The sequence below is a fragment of the Chenopodium album genome, chromosome 11 (genome assembly GCF_948465745.1).
Source record: "Chenopodium album chromosome 11, dcCheAlbu1.1, whole genome shotgun sequence".
Classification (NCBI taxonomy): Eukaryota; Viridiplantae; Streptophyta; class Magnoliopsida; order Caryophyllales; family Amaranthaceae; genus Chenopodium; species Chenopodium album.
Window position 1 is genome coordinate 54,558,250 of NC_137844.1, and position 20,619 is coordinate 54,578,868.

The 20,619-nt window shown below is 32.8% G+C and overlaps 2 protein-coding genes across 2 annotated transcripts; both read right to left on the bottom strand.

Annotated features, from left to right (window-relative positions):
- Positions 1-3,299: 3,299 nt before the first annotated feature.
- Positions 3,300-5,321, bottom strand: LOC145569236 (uncharacterized). Its single transcript, XM_081628603.1, has 2 exons — positions 4,024-5,321; positions 3,300-3,733 (listed from the first exon to the last, which is right to left on the bottom strand). Exons 1-2 carry the CDS (start codon positions 5,171-5,173, stop codon positions 3,699-3,701), a joined length of 1,185 nt encoding a protein of 394 aa, XP_081484729.1. The 5' UTR covers positions 5,174-5,321; the 3' UTR covers positions 3,300-3,698.
- A 2,122-nt stretch (positions 5,322-7,443) lies between these two features.
- Positions 7,444-10,802, bottom strand: LOC145569237 (bidirectional sugar transporter SWEET7-like). Its single transcript, XM_081628604.1, has 5 exons — positions 10,444-10,802; positions 10,218-10,254; positions 9,596-9,977; positions 9,132-9,251; positions 7,444-7,858 (listed from the first exon to the last, which is right to left on the bottom strand). The coding sequence occupies exons 1-5, from the start codon at positions 10,484-10,486 to the stop codon at positions 7,574-7,576; spliced, it is 867 nt and encodes a 288-aa protein (XP_081484730.1). The 5' UTR covers positions 10,487-10,802; the 3' UTR covers positions 7,444-7,573.
- Between the last annotated feature and the right edge of the window lie 9,817 nt (positions 10,803-20,619).

Here is a 20,619-nt window from a genome sequence, read left to right on the forward strand (position 1 = left end):
ATGAGAGGAGTAGCCCCTTAACCTTATATTGTGGTGGTAATTCTTGAATTCTTTCAACGTGGGATTCTATTACCATTATATTCCCCCTTTAGTATTTTAGTGTGGGACAAGAGAATGCTCACATGTGACACCAAGCATGTAAATAAGCATATATACTAGCTTATCTATATTAGATTGAGAAACTTTTGTACCTATAAAATTAAATTGGGGTTTTCCAAATCTGAATTTGACGTGAGCACATGCAAAATTCCACAACTAAGAACAATAACAAATCAAAATAAATAAAATCTATTCCAAGCTACAAAAATGCTACCTAGCTACTTTGCTTGAAAATTAGAAATGGAATTTTAAATTTATGCAAATTAAAATTGAAAAAAAAAAAAAATCCTAAATTATAAGACGCAAACTCATCACAAATTCACAATCTCATTCTCACGTACAATTTAATTGTTAATTGTCAAAAACTTATCTTTTTTTGTTTTATTTGAAAGGATGTCAAACTTTAGAGAAGAAGTTTAGAGTAAATGTTTTCTGTATGTATTACGATATTCACAAGGTATATATATACAACCTAGGAGAAGAGAATAGGGCTTAACATCGGCCCAATAGCTAAATACAATATAAGGTCTAACACCCCCCCTCAAGTTGGAGCATGCAAATCACAAATGCCCAACTTGCCAAGTAAATACATGAATTGACTTTTACTCAAAGCCTTGGTGAAAATATCCGCTAATTGGTCCGTTGTCTTCACATAAGACGGACTAATGATACCATCCTGAATTGCATCACGAAGATAATAACAATCCACCTCAATGTGCTTGGTACGCTCATGAAACACCGGATTTTTCGCAATATACAAAGCAGATTGATTATCACAAAACAAACTCATAGCACGAGGATGCGAGACACCCAAACTCAGAAGAAGAGCCTTCAACCATTTCAACTCATCGGTGGTCTTAGACATTGAGCGGAATTCGGCCTCCGAAGAAGACTTAGCCACAGTGTCCTGTTTCTTAGTTTTCCAGGATATGGGAGAAGCACCAAGAAACACCACCCAACCAGTGATAGAACGGCGCGACAAAGGACAACCCGCCCAATCGGAATCGCACCAACCTGTAATATGTAAGTCACAAGCGGAACCCAAAAGAATTCCCTGACCAGGACATCCCTTCAAGTACCGGACTGTACGAAGAGCCGCTTCCCAATGATCCTGGCGCGGTTGTTGCATAAATTGAGACAAAATATGCACCGCGTATGCCAAATCCGGTCTAGTAAAGGACAAATAAATCAGACGACCCACGAGTCGCCGATACTGCTCTGGATCAGAGAAGAAAGATGACTCTGATGTCGCCAGGGAATGATTCTGCTCAATAGGGGTACCGGCCGGACGTGCCCCAAGTAAACCAGACTCTGCTATAATATCAAGAGTATATTTCCGTTGACACAAAAATATGCCTTCCGGACTACGTGCAACCTCAATACCCAGAAAATACTTCAACAAACCCAAATCTTTCATATGAAAACAGTCACTCAAATATGATTTGAATTGTGAGATAGTAGAAGAGTCATTACCGGCAATGATTAAGTCATCAACATACACCAAAACACTAAGCTGTATAGATCCAGTTTGCAGAGTAAATAGAGAGTAGTCAGAATATGATTGCAGAAAACCGTACCTTTTCAGAGAGGTGGCTAACTTAGAGAACCAACATCTAGGTGCTTGGCGGAGGCCATACAAAGACTTTTGAAGGCGAAAGACCGAATCAGAACTAGAAGTATGGAAGCCCGGGGGTGGTTTCATATAGACTTCCTCATCAAGATCACCATGGAGAAAGGCATTATGAACGTCCATTTGATGGAGTTCCCAATTCTTTGCCGCAGCAATAGCTAAGAATGCACGAACCGTGACCATTTTAGCAACCGGGGCAAATGTCTCATTGTAGTCAATACCTTCAACCTGATGATTGCCAAATATAACAAGACGAGCTTTTAACCGCTCAACCGTGCCATCAGAGTTATGTTTCACCTTATAAACCCACCTGCATCCGAGAGCTTTCTTCCCCGGAGGTAAGGTGGCCACAACCCAAGTCTCATTATCTTCCAATGCAGAGATTTCTTTGTGCATAGCTTCCCTCCACCCCTCATGTTGCATAGCCTCTTTGAAATTACGAGGCTCCACTGCCGTATCAATAGCTGCAATAAAGACACGATGGCGCATAGAAAATTTGTCACAATTCACAAAGTGTGCTAAAGGATAGGGAGTACCTGAGGAGCTCGGAGAAGACGATGAACTTGGAGAGATAGATGGACCGGGAAGAGAAATAGTATGTGCGACGTAGTCACGATGCCAACGAGGAGGATGTCTGTCGCGTTGATCACGGCTCAAACCAAGCGAGGAAGCAGAGAGAGAACTCGGAACAGCATTGGGGCTGCTGTCCGTAGTACTGGCAGCAGCAGCAGACTGCACCGCGGTGTTGCTGCGGGCAGCAGTCTCTGCCGCAGGTGGACTGCGGGCAGAACTGGTTGCCGCGGTGGAGCTGCGGTCCAGGCTGCCAACAGCAGCAGTAGAGGCAGTTTCGGCAGCAGTAGGAGGAGAGTCAGCAGCAGTAGTGGGGGCAGCAGGGCTGTGCACTTCGCTGGGAGGCCCGGGATCAAGGGTAGCCTCACCAACCTCAAGAATATGTTCAAGATCATCTAAAAAATCAACGTCAACCCCTACATTGTCATTAGACATATGATTCGTACCAACTTGACTATCATCCGCAAAAGGAAATTCACTCTCAAAAAATTTGACATCACGAGAAACAAAAATGTCACCCGACTCCAAATCATACACCTTCCATCCCTTCTTACCGTGAGGATAACCCACAAACACACACTTCCGACTACGAGGAGCAAACTTGTCACCCTTCGCCTTTTGATTATGGACAAAACAAAGACACCCAAAAACCTTTAATTCATCAAAATTAGGTGCAACACCAAATAGTGTTTCAAAAGGAGTCTTATTAGCCAAGACACGAGAAGGAGTACGATTAATTAAATAAACCGCCCCAAGGACACACTCACCCCAAAAACTAACCGGCAAATTGCCTTGAAACATTAGTGCACGACTGACATTTAAAATATGCTGATGCTTACGTTCCACCCTACCATTTTGTTGTGGTGTACCAACACAAGAGCTTTGAAAAATAATGCCACGTTCATCAAAATACGGAATTAGGTGTTTAAATTCCGTACCATTATCACTCCGCACACATTTCACAGTCACTTCAAATTGGCATTTAATCATAGCAAAGAAAGAGCAAAATGAAGAATAAACCTCAGTTTTATCATTCAACAAATAAACCCATACGCCTCTTGAAAAATCGTCAACAATAGTCAAAAAATAGTGAGCACCACAACTAGAAGGTGTCTTATATGGCCCCCACAAATCACAATGTATTAATTCAAAAATACGACTAGCTCTACTATCACTATCAGGAAAGCTATCTCGAGTTTGTTTAGCTTGTGGACAAATATCACATGCTTTATTCAAAATTTTGCTACTAGAACTAGCACTAACTGCAGGAACTAACTTGACAATTCTATCCGACGGATGTCCCAAACGACGATGCCAGAGCTCAAATGTAGACACCTCTCGATCCGTCACCGCACATACTTTGGGAAGACGCCGGAAATAGTAGAGTCCATCTATCCGTTCACCGCCTCCAATCAGGCTCCCCGAATGTTGGTCCTGTATAGCACACAAAGAATCAGTGAAACGCACAAAACAATGTGAATCATCAATCATTTTAGAGACCGAAATTAAATTGCAATTTAATTTCGGAACAAAAAGAACATTTTCAAGAATAATGCAATCTGTTAATGGCACTCGTCCCATCTTCGTAGCCATAGCATGTGCACCATCAGGTAACCCAACAGGACACGGAGAAATATCAGTCACATTCATCAAAGAGTGTTCATCCCCCGTAACATGGTGAGACGCACCAGTGTCGACAATCCAATATGGAGAAAAATACTCACCGATCATTTTCTCCTGTTGATTATTAACCATATTCAAAAGGAGGCGAACATGCTCGGGTTTAAATTCGGAGAGAGCAGAAATAGTATCATTCGAAAGTAGGGGAGAGGAGTCACCAGAGCAACCCACGGCATTAGCACGCACCGGGGGTTTGCTCGAGGTTGAAGCAGCAGTGGCAGCAGTGGTCGAGGCAGGACCTTTAGGGGCAGGCAGCAGAGCACCCTGCTGTCCCGAGGAAGTAGCAGCAGCAGAGGATGGAGCACGGCCCTTCCTACCATATTTCTCCAGCCACCAGTCAGGGTAGCCATGGAGCACAAAGCAACCCACGTTGTCATGACCAGGCCGCTTGCAATGAGTACAATAAAGCGTCGATTTGTCCACTCTATTGAAATTGGTCGATTGAATTTGTCGACGATCCGAGGGCAGAGCAAACACATGAGCATCTTCACGTGTCATAGAGGTATGAGATTGGGCAATACTCCTTGAGCGCTCCTCTTGAAGAAGTGCTTGATAGGCACGCTCAATAGTAGCAGGGGGCTGCTGCGAGAGAAGGTTTGTGCGAACCATAGCATACTTGCTATCATCAATCCCGACCAGAAATTGATGCAATATTTCCTCCTCCCTGTCCCTCTCGTATGCAGCAGCAACATCACAAGAACAAGAGCCACACTTGCAGCCATGTGGGGGTTTAAGGCGTAAAAGATCATCAAAATAACCCATTAATTGGGTGTAATATTCCTCGACAGTCATAGTGGGCAATTGCTTGCAATTTGTAATTGCTGCCCTCAATTGTTGCAAGCGAGGTCCACTTGCTTCACAGTAGCGTTTGTCTAGGTACTCCCACAGTCGTCTGGCGTCTTCAAAATATGGAATAGATGCAGCAACTTTCGGCTCCATAGCCCTCAAAATCCAAGACACCAACATTGAATTAACCGTATCCCAATCGAGCATTTTCTTTTTCTCTGTGGGTTTGGAGATAGTACCATCAACAAACCCGAATTTACGCCGAGATTTCAAGGACAAAGACATAGCCCTGGACCATGGTAGGTAGTTCTCACCCTTCAAGATTACGTGAGAAATTAAGTTTCCGGGTTGATCACCCGATCCAAGATAAAAGGGAGAAGCAGGATCGATCTTGTTGTCGTCCCCCATTGTCGATTGTCAATAGAGTAGATTAGAGTTTAGAGTTTTAGAGATTAGTGAAAAAAAAATTTAGAGTTTTAGGGTTTAGATTGATTTTGGCTCCGATACCATGTCAAACTTTAGAGAAGAAGTTTAGAGTAAATGTTTTCTGTATGTATTACGATATTCACAAGGTATATATATACAACCTAGGAGAAGAGAATAGGGCTTAACATCGGCCCAATAGCTAAATACAATATAAGGTCTAACAAAGGATCAAAGACTTATCTTATCCTTTTATTATTTTGTTTATTTTTTTTATTATTGACATTTATTTATTTTGTGGAAAAATCTTATCAAAATTATCTAAAGAACAAGTATATATGCATGAAGGATCAGAGGAAGGATCGACAGCTGATGAAAATATGAAATAACATGAGACAAGATAGAATAGCATGAAATAGTGGCTAATATGTATCACAAATATAAATCGGATATATTCTTTATTTATTTTATGGTATGAAAGATTGATATTTATTGTCTCTTTTTATGAAGCTAGCTTAGCTATAATTATTCTGACGGAAAGTTTAAAATTAGACTACTTCAATTTCTACACCCTTAGTTTTTCTTTTTTGGAGAATTGAATAATTATGCTATAACTTTAAAGTATTTTCTACAAGTGGATATTATCTTAATTTTCTAATCTCCATATTGTCATGTCAATTTTAATTTATGTGTCAATTTTGCAAATATCTCAGTGTGAAATCCATTTTCAATAATGCTTAAATGGTTGAAAGGATTACCAGTAATTTTTCTAACTACTACTACTAGTATTCATTTGTTGTCTTGAATCAAATTCTAGTTTAACCCTTTAAGCAGACATATTCTAGTTTAGATGCTAGATTTATATGTGTAGTTACTATAAGAATCCATTTATGTCCCGAAAAATGTTATCTATTTTTATTGTTTCGTTCTTCTTTTTTATCCTAGCTTCAAATTAAAATAGACACTATATGATACCTATAATAAAAGATAATTATATAAAATTCACCCTTTTCACGAAAAAAGTTTGCTAATTAGTCATGAACCGCACAATACTCAAACAATGGTATCGATCAGAAGTAAATAATAGGTAGAGCTTTAATTAGAGATAAAAGAAAAGTTGAGGAATATTTCGCCCCACACTTGGAACAATAGTTGCTTCATGTTAAAATTGAGAAAAATTAGTGTTCCATAAGGTAGTTCCACCTTTCAAATGATAGTAGGGCAATTCATATGCATCCAATTTGACTTTATATTAAGCTTCTATTAGAAGAAACTTATAGAGTAGTAGATGGCAACATATCCCATATGTATTGTAATAGTTGTGTTTTACCTAAAATTGTCCTAAAAGGATACAAAAAAGGGGCTTATCTAGTGATGCATTTCACGGTTTATTTTGTGTTGCGCAAATTTATCTTTTGATCGAGTAGTCACAACTCACAAGTTAAGATGATAGCATTTGTTTGTCCCCAATACTCCTCTAGCATCTTGCATGTGTTGTTGCTTTAGACATTAATTAAGTACGTGATTATACAACTTTGCTTCTTTACACATAGTACATACTATACTTGAGTAACTTTTTTCATTCCTTATCATTTATCGAGTCTCAATTAGAATACCAAAGTACTATCCTTCGATTAACATCAGTGTACTATCTTTGATTTAAATTTTACAGTAGTAGGCTTGTTCATCATCATTTGTTATTTACATATCTATAATTTAATAACAGACTAATTTTACTAAAGATTTGTACATGTATAACCCAAAATGTACGTACACCATAGTTGATATTGGATTGGATGCGGTAACTATAGATCAAATTACAAAATTAAAATTTAATAAATTATAACTGAGTGTTGAATGCTCAAATTTTCACAAGAGTCATCTTCTAATTAATATACAAACTTAACTTCATTATATATATTTTCTCATTTTGTGATCGTTTACATTATTTTGTCAAAATTATTTAAGATGAATTAGGAAATATGTTAATCAAAGTTTTCAAATAAAGTGTCAATAATTCTTTAATATGAGAATCAACTCTAGTGAATAGTTATTATTTGTTCATTTTTGTCATTGTTCATTTGTCCATACATTTTGTTGAGCCATAACTTAGTACGAGTACAAAGTAATATTATAAAGATGAAGGAAATATACATGTTTATCGATAGAGCTTTTAGATGAAGTGTCAATAACTCGTAAATATGTAAATTGTAAACCAACACAAGAGTGAATGAGAAATTATATATAGTAGGAAATGACAAAGAAAATTTTTATTTCCAATAAGAATACTCCCACCAAACAAATGATTACTAGGCTTATAGATACATAGAGAAGAAGTAATGCATTTATAGTAGTCGAGAGCATAACTAATGCAAATAATACAAATTAAATATTAGTATCAAAATCATTTTCCTTCTGCTTGAGGGTAGGACAGTCATTTTCAGCCAGGGTAGGATAGTCATTCTCTTGAAGGGTAGGATAGTCATTTTCTGGCAGATTGTTGACCTTGTTGGGCTCCCTAGTAACCACAATAATTTCTTTAAGGCCCATTTCAACTTTCTCAATTTCAGCCACTTCTTTGGCTGCCATTTGTTGCTTAGTGGACTTGTAATAAACTGCATAAAGTATCAATTGGGCGAGCCCAAGAAAACATCCGATTGCATTTGGAGCCTGAATCACAAAAACAATAATTAGATGATGTTAATATAATAATCTCAAATTCCCAATATTAACAAGATAATCACCAAATTAATACAATTGTGGAGCATTACATAAGAGCAACAGTTTTTACTTGACTTTTGTCTTTTCCACTTTTTTTTTTTTTTTTTTTTTGGAAAAATAATTTTTATTTATTTATTGTTCAATGAGTGAAGTAGGTCCAAAATATACTTGTCATTTTGGTCCACGTCAGCATTTGGGCAGAATCCCATACATTAAGTGGGCCATATTAAAATTTAAGGTTAGGTACAATAATAGAGACTCATCCCATACTTGTGGGAATTCTGAAAATTAATAAAATAGAAATATTGGTTTCTTCAAAAAAAATAAAATAGAAATATTATACACCACTAGTCCCACTACTTTGAGTCTTTGTGTTTGAAAATGACATTTCCACACTCCGTAGCATTGTAGTACTTGCTACTTGCTAGCTAGGTTGCACCAATGAGATCTCAACATTTATTTTTATTTATTCAATTAAATTCCAAAAGTGTCATTCCTCAAACTAAATTTTTTATCCTTTTTATCCAAAAGTTTTTATATTATTACTATATAAGGAAATATAAAAAATTTACCACGGAGTGTGTTTAAGAATTACGTGCAAAAATCTATGGGTATATAGCTCTACGAAAATATAAGAGTAGTGGTTTGATAGTCTGTCTTCACGGATACTAACTTATACTTCGTATGAGAATATTTGATCATCTATCTCACAAAATTGGTTGAAGGCAATATGTTTTGTGAAAAAATTAGTAAGTCCATCTTTTATTGAACCATGCATATTTATTCCGTTAATTCATTATCGTGTAAAAATCTAGAGAATCTTATTCCAAGTAAGACAAAGTAATCAGAAAGTAACATTGAATGTCTATGCATCTAGTGTTACTGACGACTATCAACTTTTTACATGGAATATATGTTACCAAAATCTGGTGTCACTTGTACCCAACACCACCAAGGTAACTAACTAAGGTAAATGTATTTTCTTTTGGACAACAAAAAAAAAAAAAAAACTTAACATTCTTTGTAATTGCTAAAAAATAATAGGTGGCTCATGCAAGATTCATGAGCAATATATGAGACTGGGTAAGGTAACTCATACATCACCAATGCCCGGGGTCAGTCGGGTTGGGTATTTTTGAACGCCCCTAATAAATCAGCATGCATGGACATAAGCGAGAGAACGGGCGAGAGAGAGAGAGAGAAAGGGAGAGAGAGGACGCACCACAACATATGGATCGAATGGGCGGATGGCATATAGAGTCCATATAACAGCACTGCCGAAACAAGTCACCGAGACGGCCAACGGCATATATTCCACACTTTTTGTTTTAACCACTTGTTTCTGCACATTTGTAACCCAAAACAAATCATTAGTCTAATTGTCTAAGTCATTTACTATACTAATTATTATGTATGTATGACTAATCAACTAGAAACCAATAATTTCCATTTTTATCACAAATGATCGTGATATTTTTTTTTGAAATAACGTCAAGTCAGATAAAGGCAAAAATGTGTTTGTAATTATTAGTTGATGTGCTACTACTCGTAGTAGCACCACATCATCCATCTAGTTGATGTACGACCAACTTATTTACCATTATTCAAGATGATAATTACAATACAAAAATTATATTGTTATGAACATCTAAAAAATAAAACAATATTTGTAAGAAAAAAACATACCATGACGGCTAATGGAGAGGCGTACATAAGAACACCACTAACATCACCAAGTAACCCAAAAATGCGAGTCCGATCTTTGCTGGTATGCATGAAGGTAAGCACCAAGGCCAAGGCGATACCGACGGCGAGTATCTCACCAAGCACAAGAATGATCAAAGTGATCTTCTTCTTCTTGTTCTCGGTGTTAATAATGAAGAGCATCAAATAAATGGACTCAATTAAGCACCCGCTCGCCGAAATCGTAGATAGTAAAATGTTGTTAGGTTGGATAAATGGCATCCCATAAATAGTCCATAACATGCAGTTTAAGAAGGTGAGCAAGTATGGAGTTGCCGAGTATTGTTCTACGGATCCCTTCTTGCATATCCGAATAAATGTTGGCCTGAAAGTATCATAATCGAAACACCATAAAAAGAATTATTAGTTTACAAATCTTATATATATATGTTACATGTACATATATACTAGTATAATATGATCAAAAACCATATACTAAAAATATGTATATATGGTATAATTCTTAGGGGCCCACAAGGTAAACATGCATGAAGCATGAGTGAGAAGTACGTGTGTAAAAATAAGAGAAAAAAAGAAGAATGAAGGTGAAAAATGAAAAACTTACATTGGAGATAAGTAGAGGGAGAAAGAGATGATATTCCCTGGAATCAAAGTAAAATGACCTTACGTCAAAATTGATGTATCGTAGTGAAAAATATTAGGAACATGCATAATCATGGTAATTAAGATTAATCACCATGTTTAATTAGCATGTTCCTATATATATATATGTACATAATTATTTCTTCATTTCATTCATTGAGTATAGTAGTACTACAAAATAGTAATACCTAGAATACCGACGGCGAAACGAGCAACGGCGGGAGAAACCATGACTGCTATTAAGATCAGCTTAGCTTAAAATTAAACAAAAGAAGAAAGGGGATGTAATGAAAATTACAAAAAAGAAGTTAGTGTTCTAAGCTAAGGTTAATATTATGAGCTAAATAAAAAGAATAAGGGAAACAAAAAAGAGAGAGGATTTAGAAGTTCTAATGTTAGGTGTTACTTGAAAATGAGTGAGAAGGGGAGAGCAATATATATAGATCCTACAAGGACACCTTTAGGGTGGAAATAACCAATAGACAAAAGTTTAAGGGCCCCTGAATATTATTTGAGAAAATAAAAAGAAGAAAAAAACAAACAAATTTAAAAACAAAAATTAAAAAAAAATAATATATAAGAGTAGTCAATAATATTAATATTCATTTAGCAAATTGTTAGTGCTCTTTCAAAGTACGTAGAGTTGTATGTGCTGTCCCATATTCGTTTTTTAATAAAATCTTGGTTATAAGATTAGATGCCTGATTTTCCTTTGTAAATTGTTAATTTTGTATCTCCGCCTTTCGTTTAATCCTTTTGTATGTCGAATTATTCTAGGCCCATATTTAGGGAAGCTATATATTCTCGCATGCTCGCTTTTTTTTTTTTTTTTTGTTAATTTCTTTAGAAATTTCACTTATGTAATCTTTCTGTTTCAATGTACATATGCGTCTTTTAATATTATACGTACAATTTAAAGACGGTTTACAAGCTATTATTGTATAATTCTTTTAATTCAAAAGCAATGATTTATTATCTAGACTGACCGACACATCAAATTTTGAATGAATATGTTGATTAGCAAAGTGAGATAACATAAAGAGTAATTGTACAATGGCTTATCTATATAAAACGTATTGATCCATGAACTAGCGTATATTATAACATCATCATTTATTCCGAAATTCCATTTCCGTTGGAATGTCCTATTATATTTCTCATCTAACATGGATTATATATGAATTACATCAACTCAAGAATATAGAATAAGAACTTAGAATTAATTGTGAATATTTGGGAAGGAAATCGAGTTTTAGGTCAATCTCTTTTACTAATTTTTGTGAAAAAGTAGCAAACATAAACATATATCCGTACAACCCAATAAAATAAAAATCAAAATCAACCGAAATATTGTAGTAGTAGCATTGGAAATGGGCGGCAAGAGAGTAGGAGTAGTGGTAGTAATCTTATAATATGGGATCCAAGTCATATTAATTTATATTTTCATACAATATTATTACAAAGTCTTAAGCTATGAAAAATATACAGTCTTTATAATACTATACTATAAATACAAGTAATAGTGACCTAGTCCTAGCATTATATTTGTAGTAGCCGCACCAAGTAAAAAAGAAACATAAAAAATTAGAAAAACAATTTTTTTTATTTTTTTTTTTACAAAAATTGATCGGTAGCAAATAAAAGTTGGGCTGTTTTCATGATATTTTTGTCTCCTAGTTGTTTGCAAGTAGCTAAACAGTAAACTTAATCCTCTCTTTTTAATAAGAGCTTTTTCAAAAATTGCCTAAGAACTTTTTTCACCTGAAGTTTCCGCGTTTGGATACAGCTTATTACAAGTACTCAATGTATGACTCATGACTTTATAATATAATTAATTAATATAGATTAAATAATGTAACATAATTATTATAAACAAGAATTAGTAAGGTTGTACTTGGTAATAACATGGTACTTGAGAATTATTATTCAATAACTTTGGGCGCCAACATTTCCCAAATTGCAAAGTGCTATTGCAAGCCAATTGGAACCATATATGGTGCATGTACATACAAGGCCTAGTCAATGCCATCTCATGGTGAAAAAGATAAATTTTTTTTCTTCCATTATTTTCCTTTTTTAGTCTATTGTTTGGATTATTTTTACTAAAGATAAAAGGGGTTTAAGATAGTCTCATAGTTTATGACATAAGATATTTTGTTTATATCTCATTTCCCTTAGCTTGTCAATCTAGCTAGAGATTTTAGTCCACATTTTAGATAGTTATTCAAATTTAACTCTTTTTTTTTTTTTTTTTTTTTTTTTTTACCATGTAAAGTTGACGAATCCTATTCTGATTATTTTATATTTATGGAGTACGGAGCATGTAGTACAGATTAAATGATGATACTCTGTATTATTATGTGTACTATAATTGTTTTAGATTTATTGTATATTCATTCACAAAGTATGTGCATCAACTTTTTAAATATTAACAAGTAAATATACACCTCGTATATGGTAATTTTAATAATTAATGAACAAAATAATTTGTGTGATAAAATATGAACATATGATCGAATGTTTGTGATTGCATTTCTTTTGTAAAATTGATTGATTATTGGAAAAATTACATATTCCAAGAAATAAGTCCAATGTACATACAATGCACGCACAAATATTATTACTACGTACATATATACAATCTAATAATGTAGGGAGTACAAAAAAAAGTTCTAAATTTCTTCATTAGGTGAAATCTTTCCAAAACTTGTAGCTATAATATACAATCATCTCAAATTCAAATCAATACATAAGGTGCATGTTTCTGAATTTTTATAAAAAATTATCGTGGTTTGATTCATAGTAGGTTGTATATCTACTAGAGAAGAATTACTATGCATGCATTATATTATAGTAGGTTGTACATCTACTAGAAAAGAATTACTATGCAAAATTAATAGATTAATTAATTAATTAAATTATTAGAATTGAAGGTGGAATTTAAAAATTAAGACTGAATCTTGTTATACTACACTATACAATTAAAGAATATATAAAGACCGGCCTTTGTTTGAGGTAGAGCAAGAAACTCAAGGTGGTTGTTGGCTATCTATGAATATTATGATGTATGATGATGATGATGCTAATCATGGTCGTTATCAAATTTTAATAACATATGTAGAATTTGACTTGAAAGCTTTCAAACAAATTTCAACAACTAACACAAATGATGCTCGTACTAATTAAACACAGAAGTTAGTATCATATAATTATGACATTGTTGAATAATAAATTCATGTAGTCATCATAAACTAATTTGATTAATTATGGCTTAGACAATAATTATTTAATTAATAGAATCAATCACGTCCCCTTTTAATTTATTTCTTGATAGCATGTGTTGTGAACTTGTGATTCATATATTACGTGTATAATTAATATGCTACTTAAATTCTTGTTTATGTATCACGTTTTCTTCTCTTTAAGAATGTAATTTAGTTGTTGCACACTTATAAATTGAGTTCCAAATAGTTAATATTACAACGATATCTATTTAAAATATTTTTCATACATTACCCAAAACTCTAATACGTAGTAGTCAAAGTTGAAGTGTAAAATAAATTAAAGTATGCCAATTCTAACTAGTGGAAGGAAGGGAACTAGTATTTTTCAAAATCAGAGGTTTCAGTGCGGTAGGCCACATGGTGCGACAGGGGTTACTTGTAGGGTGTTACTGATTTTGTTAGGGGGTTACTTGTAATAATATTGTATGAAAATATAAATTAATATGACTTGGATCCCTATACCAAATCAGTAACACCTACAAGTAACACCCTACAAGTAACCTCTACCGCACCATGTTGCCAGCCGCATATAAAAATTTGTATTTTAAAATTTATGCTGATAGAAAACTAATGATAAACGATCAAAGTTGTGCATTGATGAATGCATAAAATACAAATAAAAGGTCCTACAGAAACATAAGATGTAAATTTTACATTTTTTAGTTAGTATTAATATGTTTTAGTTAACCTATTGTGTAGGTTTTATTTGAAACTGATATTTCTTTCATTTATTCCAACTATCAATTCAATTTTAGATCATTTCACCTATATATATTTTCAATTGCTTATTTTTCACCTGATGGTTATTACTTACGGAGTAGTTTTTTTTTTTTTTTTTTTTTTTTTTTTTTTTTTAACAATAGGTTAATCGATTATCTAGGCTATCACGACACTAAGCCTAATTTGAGTATCAGTTCCATTATTTTTCGTTTTGAGGATAATATACTATGGAGTATTATAAACTATTTTGTTGAATATCTAATATAATCTAGCTAATTAATTAGTTTATGTGTCCGTTTTTGTTTTGTTTTTTGTTTTGTTTTTGTTTTGTTTTTTTTTTTTTTTTTTTTTTTTTTTTAACTTTTCTATGAATCGGTATGTTATAAGTTTATAACACAATATTTATGTGAATGTAGCCAATACGTTGTTAGAGAACCATGCAAGTGTGCTCTTGATAGTATTTCGTTAACATTCTTGCATCTATTACAACACAATGCATGAGATCATCATTATGCTTAGCTTTATGGCATAGAATCAGCAAAAAAGCATAAAATATAAATCCATGAATTAGCATAAAAATTGGCCGATTATTCCCAACTTTGGCGTTTTAAGTATGCGGAATAATTTGATATATTCAAGATCGATCTTGAATTGAGAAGTTATTCTGCTTCTGGAAACAAACACCTTGATAATGTATCATGTGGTAGTGAGACCAAAGTTGTTACTTTGTTACAGTGATGTAGAACTTACCTTCCCTCACATTTTCTTATTAATTGGTTGACAAGTTTACCAACTTTTTTTTCATCTCATTGATACTTAACACATGGTTCTTGATTAATATTTAAGAATCTGTCAATAGGTCATTTGTTCATCTATCCCCACAAAATATATGAAATTTGATTTCATTGTTATGATATGGTTCTTGATCTTTAAGAGAATCTCTCTCTATTATCAATTCCTAATTCATGTCTCGCCACAAACTAAGAATACTTTAGGTTAGTTGCTTACCTTTCGAGTTGATTCATTTTTTTCGCCAATCAAATAGATTTATTTGATTACAGCCTTTCTATCAGAAGTTATTTTGTGGCTTTGAGTCTTCCGATCACACTTTTTGAGCATACTAATCGACAAGTAGGTAAATTTACCACAGGAATAAATATTATTAAGAAAGTGTTTGATTAGGAGGAATATATTATTGAAAATGCGTATTTCTTTATTTGGTTTTTACATAAATTAAAGTTTACCTAGTTTTTCCAAGGTGAATAATTCCTCTTTCTCTACTTTCATTCATTCTATACACTATTTTCAATTCTTTTTCTGCTATCTAAAATAAATCAATTTACATTTGCATTTTTCGCTAACAAAGTTTCCATGCAACATTTTTCGAACATGTAGATGTAACTTTGTAGCAAACACTTAAAGCATATATAAAAGACACATTTGATGAGCATACATGTACAACTTTTGAATGTATAGAGTTAATGTATTGAAGAAATTTCTTACAAGCACTTCAACAACAACAAATTGAATTGATGAGAGCCTACGTTATATGGCCCGGAGTCTTCATTTCACCTCAATTACCCATGTTGGATTTTCAACACTCAAACATGGGTATGAGTTGTATGACACGTACTTGGACACTTCATTTTACTTTAAAATCATAAGTCGGACATTTAAACACGTACTCGAATCTGACACAGATACCCGGTGAGCTAGTCCATGTATGTAACATAGATGAGAGCATAAGTAATCTGTAATCTTTAAAGCTTTTGAATGTAAAAAAGTTTATGTATATAAATACATCTGTATGTAGGAAAAAAAATACAAGTTTAATTTGTTCAAAAGTTTTTCCTACAATAATGTATGTACAAAGGTTTCTTTGCTTGTTAAACAATACTTCGTACTGTCGTACAACATATGCGTTTAACATTATGATACTAGCTAGACCTCAAAGCGACAATAACATTCAAGGAAGTTTATTAATATTAAGTTGACTAATTAAATTGTTTTGCTCATTCCTTTAATTTCAGTATGAATGTTCTATTAACTTTTTGTTTCTTCTCAATAACTTAAAATAATAATAATAATAATAATAATAATAATAATAATAATAATAATAATAATAATATTTTATTTTCCAGGTAGGATTGAATAAGTTAAGGAGCGATGTTGAAATTTTGTTGTTGTTGTTGTTATGAATAGTAAGTGTTGCTCCCTTATAATGTTGTACGGTATACTAGCTAGTCATGGAGCTTTCATCATCATCAAGGCAAGTCTTCTTCATGAAAAAGATCGGAGTTAAGCACACAATTAGGTACTCAATTCTTTAAAATTTCACCTTTTAGGTACTCAATTATTTTTATTCTGCTTTTGGGTACTGAGTTAAGAATTCAAGTGAAAAAAATTAAATCAATCAAAGAATTGAGTACCTTGGGTTAAAGAATTTAGTACCCTTGGTTAAGTATGTGGGCCCCAACAATGTTATAACAAAAACTTTTGTTATACTCTCTAAGTTGCTGCTAACTCATTTAACAATAACTACTGGATAATTACGAATTTACGAAGTGTATGTTACCTTTGAGTTTGAGTTGACATCCTGCTGATCAATAAGATTATCAGATAATACTTGATGATAAAACAATGCGAAACAAAGTAGAAATGAAAACATGCTGGTTTTCATCATCATTGTTTTCCAGAATTACGATTAGTTATGTGTTTTTGGTTTTTATGAGTTGATTCGATTTCTGTTCAGTAGCATTTATCTACCCGAATTGACATGCTGTAGGTATAAACTTGGTGATCTAATTGATAAGATTGGAGACTTTTTCTCAAAAAGGATGTTAAGTTAAAATCATTGCGACTAGATGTGATCTAAGATTTAGCTTGAAAATATTGGAAAATTTTCAGGTTCATAAAATTTAGGAAGTTCTTATATGTTTGTTGGGTATCAAATAAGATAAAAAAACGTAAATACAGATTTTTGTTGAAGGTATATTATGCATTTGAGTGTGTATTATTGCATACTCCGTACATGACATCCATAAGAAAGTGGAGTACCAGATTCATCCAAACGATCCGAGAAAACCCCCTCGAGACGAAGATTTCCATCGGTCGATGAAGTTAGATTCTGCTGAGTTACTCCCCTAAAAAACAAGAAGATCGAAAAAATAAAAATCAGAGGATCTGAGAAAACCCCTAGAAAATAGAGAACGAAATTAGGGATTGAAATGGGGTAAAAATTACAAACATAATGAAATAATTACTCGTTAAATTTCCACCTTGTATGAAAGAGAGAGAGATGAGCAATTGAGCATGTGTTTTTTTTTTTTTTAATAAATATTAATTTTTTAATCGGGTGGGGCCCACATACTTAACCAAGGGTACTAAATTCTTTAACCCAAGGTACTCAATTCGTTGGCTGATTTAATTTTTTTGGCTTGAATTCTTAACTCAGTACCCAAAAGCAAAGTAAAAAGAATTGAGTACCTAAAAGGTGAAATTTTAAAGAATTGAGTACCTAATTGTGTGCTTAACTCAAAAGATCGAGCATGAACATAAAATAAGGCTAGAATTAATCTCTAAAATTTCAAGAAAATTATTTTGATATGATAGTTCATAAACTGTTCTTATGTCTAAGGTAGTATAGGATGATTGATACCTAATACAGAATTTTATCCTTGTGTGAGTCTAAATTAGTCGAATTTTGTATCTATTTGAACACGAACCACATAATATATGTCAAAGAGCTATGTATATCTTAAGGTAGGTTGTAATCAAAAGATTTCATCATCTCATCAAATTTGTCTTGATCCTACGGACCAATCACAATCTAGATACATCAATGTGAAATTAAATAATACAATCACCATCGGACATAATCGTAAACAAATCCTCCATTCGTTGTTATACAAGTAGTGCAACATTAGCTTTCACGTAGTCTCCAATTCACAAATTAGTGTAACTAATCTTACAAGATTAGACATGATAATTTCTTAATTTTTCTTTTAACGCAATGATAATAATAAAATATGGTCAAAATTGGTAAAAATGACCCACAAAAGCCAATGTTATACTAATTTGAGACTAGGATAATTAAGTAGTTAGGTGTGTGTATACTGCTATACACATAAGCAAACCTGAAAAACTTGCTCATGCCAACCAACAAACTAGGATTATAATCTACTCATAAACCACCAATTAAAACAACTAACCCTACCAAAAAACATAAAAATTAATGTGTTCTTCTTTTGACAAATTAATTCTTTCAGCTTGGGGGATTACCTTTGATAATAATAGATCACAATAAAAATTTAAGGGGCCCCAACTTTGTTACATTGTTTTAAGTTGATTAATTAAGCACAATCTAAGATATTGGCACACAACATTCTAGAAAAAAAAAAAAAAAATTATAGGAAACTTGTACCTTTTAAACTTATCTTTCAATAATTAAAAACATTATATTATAAAATATTTTTTTTGGCAGCAACTAAAATCTTCCACAACTTACTATTTAAGATTATGCGTTCCACCTCTATTAGACATCAGATGGACAATCATTTGTGCTAAGATTAATTATTTTAATCAGAATTATTAAAACTATGATTACGTTTTATACATTAGTTCAGTGTGCGACATGTATACACTAATGTGGCAATGCAAGTGATTTTTCCTGTTTATTGATCATAAGCATAATATATTGGGTGCTCATGTAACCAATTATAATATAAAGTTTTTAGTAATATTTTATCTTATTATATATATCTATTTATAACATAAATATTTGGCTTAATTGTTTGACTTTATGATAAATTTTATGGACCAACTTAAATGGAATACATACCTCCACTAATTAAGTATAAAAAATTTAATTAAATTAACTGTAGAGCCGCCGAGGAATATGGTCTAAAAATCTGATTTGATGCGTCGTCAGATCCACCTTGACTTCTGACATGGCATTCATGAACAAATTAGAAGCAAGAATTATTCCAACGCCCCCCACTTAATCTTGTCAATAAGTGGTGAACAAGACTTTTTCACCTTTTTTTATTTCTCTAGATAATTAGCTTTTTTACTCTTTATTTGAGGGTTAATATATCTAGGTATTTTGTTAGTTACTTATGTATAAGTATACGTAGGGATATAATTATTTTAGTTTTAATCAAGACAAATACGAATCGGATTATCAACTAATATAGAAGTATTGCTATTTGTAGTAATCTGAATAGTGACTATTATAGCGTGGATGATTTTGAGTCTTATATATTGGATGTGAATGTTTAACTATTGACTTATAGATCTAGAAGGAACGAAAGATGAATGAATAGAGTAACTCAATATCAACAATAATGGCAACATTTACAATTTCCTCAATTATTATAAATGGGTCGCGTTTCACTTCCAGTCACAGAATCACTAGTCATCAATAGTGGTTTATATCATTGATATGATAATTTTAAGATTAATGAGGATTGGATAAGGGATGAGAAAGACGATGAGATGATGTAGAAGGAGTTCATGGCTCAAAGAAGAAGATTGGTGGGTGGGGTTACATAAATTTTATTATGTGCCTAATTTGTCCAGATTATATATGATGGATGGTCTAAATAATCTTTGAAGATATTTCCACTAAATAGCTATTCAATATCTAGTTGTCTTATCCTCATTGCATTTAGAATTTTATAGAACTCAAATCTTATTAGTACGGAGTACGTGTAGTTAGTACTTCATATGAATACAAATTTATCATAAAATGTGTTAAAGTCAATAATATAAGAATGAAACACTGCACCAAAACCAGGAAATTATGCAATTGAATACTCTTATACCTCTTACAACAATTCACCGTACCTTGTGTTATTTTCTCATTAACTTATTATCATTATATCACCTGACTGTATGAGTAAATTTACTTGAACTCCAAAATACAATTGATATATGTAGTTCTAAGTTTAAAATTCAAATATCGTATATCTTATTTACCAATTGAACTACTTGACATTAAAATTTGAATTGTTTTTCTTGTTTTTTTTTAAAAAAAATAAATTTCTACTTTAGGCCCTGTTCACTTTACCTTAAAAAAATAATATTAAGTAAAAATAATTTTAGTTCAGTAAAAATAAGTTCAGTTCAGTAAAAATAAGTTCAATTCAGTAAAATTCAATTTTCTTAAAGAAGAATTATAATAGAAAATCAGTAAAAATAATTTCAGCTTAGCAAAAATAATTTCAATTCAGTAAAATTAATTTAAGTTCAGCAAATATAATTTTGTTTCAATAAATATAATTTCAATTCAGTAAAAATAAGGTGAAGTGAACGGGGCAGTATGGAGTAATTGCACATGATACATCCAATTTGCAAATA

What these genes read in the sequence shown, in the direction of transcription:
- LOC145569236 (XM_081628603.1), bottom strand. Translation starts at nt 5,173, where the DNA reads ATGGGGGACGACAACAAGATCGATCCTGCTTCTCCCTTTTATCTTGGA. An exon ending in TCAACAGGAGAAAATGATCG is followed by an intron (nt 3,734 to 4,023) that starts GTGAGTATTTTT and finishes TGTGCTATACAG; the next exon opens with GACCAACATTCGGGGAGCCT.
- LOC145569237 (XM_081628604.1), bottom strand. Translation starts at nt 10,486, where the DNA reads ATGGTTTCTCCCGCCGTTGCTCGTTTCGCCGTCGGTATTCTAG. An exon ending in TTTCGCCGTCGGTATTCTAG is followed by an intron (nt 10,255 to 10,443) that starts GTATTACTATTT and finishes CTTTGATTCCAG; the next exon opens with GGAATATCATCTCTTTCTCC. An exon ending in CCTCTCCATTAGCCGTCATG is followed by an intron (nt 9,252 to 9,595) that starts GTATGTTTTTTT and finishes ACAAATGTGCAG; the next exon opens with AAACAAGTGGTTAAAACAAA.